The sequence below is a fragment of the Grammomys surdaster genome, unplaced genomic scaffold (genome assembly GCF_004785775.1).
Source record: "Grammomys surdaster isolate TR1022 unplaced genomic scaffold, NIH_TR_1.0 134, whole genome shotgun sequence".
Lineage (NCBI taxonomy): Eukaryota > Metazoa > Chordata > Mammalia > Rodentia > Muridae > Grammomys > Grammomys surdaster.
In genome coordinates this window covers 8,216,077-8,219,273 of record NW_021604592.1, presented here as the reverse complement: position 1 = coordinate 8,219,273, position 3,197 = coordinate 8,216,077, and the positions used below count along the sequence as shown (strand labels likewise).

General features: G+C 50.2%; 1 protein-coding gene across 1 annotated transcript in view; it reads right to left on the bottom strand.

Moving 5' to 3' along the window:
* Positions 1–318: 318 nt before the first annotated feature.
* Positions 319–3,197, bottom strand: part of Snd1 (staphylococcal nuclease and tudor domain containing 1) — a 400,943-nt gene continuing 398,064 nt past the window's right edge. The window contains exons 22-24 of the mRNA XM_028762568.1: positions 2,555–2,758; positions 1,025–1,069; positions 319–912 (exon numbers count right to left, since the gene is read on the bottom strand). Of these exons, the coding sequence (XP_028618401.1) occupies positions 847–912; positions 1,025–1,069; positions 2,555–2,758 (315 nt within the window). The 3' untranslated portion in view covers positions 319–846. The remainder of the gene's footprint in view (positions 913–1,024; positions 1,070–2,554; positions 2,759–3,197) is intronic.

The following is a 3,197-nucleotide window of genomic DNA, read 5'->3' as shown; positions in this document are numbered from 1 at the left end:
TTATTGGTAATCCAGTGTGAGCCCACAGTGGGAACTGGGAGAGTCCTCCCTGGAATTCCTCTGGGGTCCTTGCTGAACACTGCAGGCCATGCTAACTCTGAAGCAGAGACCTTGGACAACAGTCACATTCAGTGAGTCGAAGATGTCTGCTCCACTGCAGGATGGCTGTGGTGGTACTTACCAGGCCTCAGTGCTAACTAGAACTCTATGAGCAGCCTTGCTTTCGGGGGGAGGGGGGGGTGTTGTTGTTAGGCTTCCTCCTGGCTGGCTGGGGCCAAGAACCCAGTGTTCAGGCTCTACCATAACAGTAAGGGGAGCTGCAGACAGCAGGTACTATTTTATTGGGTCTCAAAAGCTTTAAATACAGAACAGGCTGGTAAGGGGGCAGATATCGACACACTGGAATTTGAGAACAGACGTATCAGAAGTCACATAATCAACACTTGGACAGAGCTTGGGAAGAAGGGTGGTCTGGGGGAGAGGTGGGTACCAGCTGATAGCTGCCGCCTCTGTGTCACGATTATACCCTTCACTAACACAAAGTCTTTCATGGTTCTTTCTTGATTTGAAGACAATTTAAAAAAAACAGCCCCCCCCCCAGATAAAAATACAAAATCATCTGGGAGAGACTGGACGGCAGTACCACTGTGAGGTGAGGGCTGCCCCCAACAACCCTCGGGCTCTCCACCCCAGCTCCAATGCTACCCACGACAGAGGAGGTTTCTGTACACTGAAGCAAGCTGGACCCAATCTATACTGCCCCGACCAGGTCTGGAGTTGAAAACAGCTTCCTGGCAGAGGGAGAAGGTCTGGCATCAGCAGTGCTGGGGGCCAGGCCGGTTCTCCTTAGCGACTGTATCCAAACTCATCAGCATCATCGGCTCGGAAGTCTCCATAGCGCCACAGGTTCAGCTGTAAGAGAGGAAGACAGAACATGGCTCTTCACGATGTGTGACCCAATGGAAGCCACAAGGCTGTGCCTCTCAAACTCAACACCTCCAGGACTCCCCAGTCAAGAACTCACCCTGGCACTCTTGGCTGATTCCTGGGCATTCAGGTATTCTGTGATCTGAGGGACATAAGAAGATAGGAAGCGGGTAAGATGGAGGTGTTCTTGAATGAGTAACCAAAAAATGCTGCTGCAGGCCAGCAGCCCCCAGAGGACCTGTGCACTTAGAGCAAAGTGGAGGATGGACAGTCACGGTGCTCTCTGGGATCGCTCAACCCTGCACTGGCTAATCCGTGTGCTCACAGGTCTCGTCCCTTCATGTCCCACTTGGGATTTATTCCACCCCTCAACTCTCTAATAAAATACTACCTTCTTGATGCCAAGTACAATGACCCCCATTTAAAAGCATGCATTCTGCTTCTGATCCTCTGGACTAGACTTCTATTTCCCCCTTCTACCACAGTTAACACCTTGTGACATTTTATTTAACTTTTGTTCAGTGTCTCATGCTGGAATATAAGTTCTACAAGGTAGGGGTAGGGTTTGTCAATTTTCATTATAGATAGTAGGCAGAAGGAATTGTAGCTTTCAGAGACATTATAAACAGCTTCATGTGAGAACATTAAGATAACCAATGCCTCTGACCTACACACCAACAAAACATCATGTGGACCTATGCAGTGGGGAATGAGGCCAGGTAAAAGGGCCTGGGAGGGGAGCGATGAGCTGAGGGAAGAGATGCAAAGTGGAGAAGCTGGTGCCCACATACCGTGTTCCTCAGTGGGGAAGAAGTGGGGGCTACCTGCTTGTCAGCCTGAGAGCTATGGAGCCGAGCACCCTATCAGTCTGTCTCTCTGGAACGTTCATAGATATTTGCCTCAGCTGGGAGGTAGGCTGGCCTACCACAAGGCCATGGCTAATGCTTACAGGAGGCTAGGAGATACTCATGGTACCAAATGGAGGTGCTGCAGATGATTCAGAATCCACACATAGCAGGTAACAGATGAAAAGAGCAAGGAGAATCGACTGTGGTCAACTCCAGAGGGTAGCTAATAGTCTCTTCATCTCATGAGCCTAAGGCCCAGCTTCTCATGGATGAACCCCCATCTCATCAATGGGGGTTCCCAGTGAACTGGGTCCTGGGGCTTTCCAAGTAGGTTGGAGGAGCCTTGTGATAGGGTCTTTTGGAACATTTATAGTTACCACATAGCTAGGGTGGTCCTAGGTAATAGGACTTGAAGACTGTATGTTAGCAAAAAGGACTGGAGGGAGCCAGGTTTTGACCCTCTGCATCGCCCCTGGCAAAGCTCCCTAGCCTGTGGACTGGGGCACAAACAGAGGGAAACTTTCTGCTCTAGTTTGCAGCTGCATTCTCAGCCAAACCCGCAGCCAATTAATTTGTGCTTTAATTAGATTTTTTTAAAAAAAACCCAACAAACCCAAATCCATTATCTTTCCCCAGCAGGACCAGGAGGCTGGTGGATTCTCTGCTTCCTCTCTGGCTCTGGGTATAGTCTCTAGCTCCTCATCTGTGATACTGCTGATGGCGCAGAGTATGTGCTAAGGGCCTGTTTCCAGGATGGAGCCCCTCTCCAAATCACATACCACTTTCTGGAACTGCTTCTCCTTGCGCACTTCCACCATGACCAGTCCTTCCTTCACCAGGCCCAGTCCCACATCACCTTTGGAATCTGCAAACTGCAGAGTGACGTGGGGGCAGCTGGCGCTCAGGTGCTCCACGTTGAGCAGGCACTGAGTGTTTTGGATGTCCCGCACCACACTGTCCACCGCATCTGTGCGAGCGTCCTCCTGGAGAGGGATGTAGCATGTTATTGAGTGGGATGGGTGATGGTCAAACAACAGCTACCTGGGACTCAATCAAGGCCAGTCCTTTGACCTCCAGCAGAGCTTGTGACACTCCTCTGTGGTGCCCGTGAGTGACAAACAGGTCCTGGACATGAAGAAACCCTTCCTCTACCCAAACCAATTGCACAGAAACCATTCTTATATCCAAATTTTGGGCACCCACTCACCTGGCTTGTTTCTGAGAAAAAATGGCTTTTCTCTGCCCCAAACTTACCTAATGAATATTGCCCTGGCCCCTCTAAACCTCTAGTCTGGCTCCAGCACACTGACCCTATCAGATGTCTGTTGTCTTTCCTATACTAGCATCCTGGATTGTTGTCACATAGCTCCCCAACCACACACACACACACACACACACACACACACACACACACACACACAC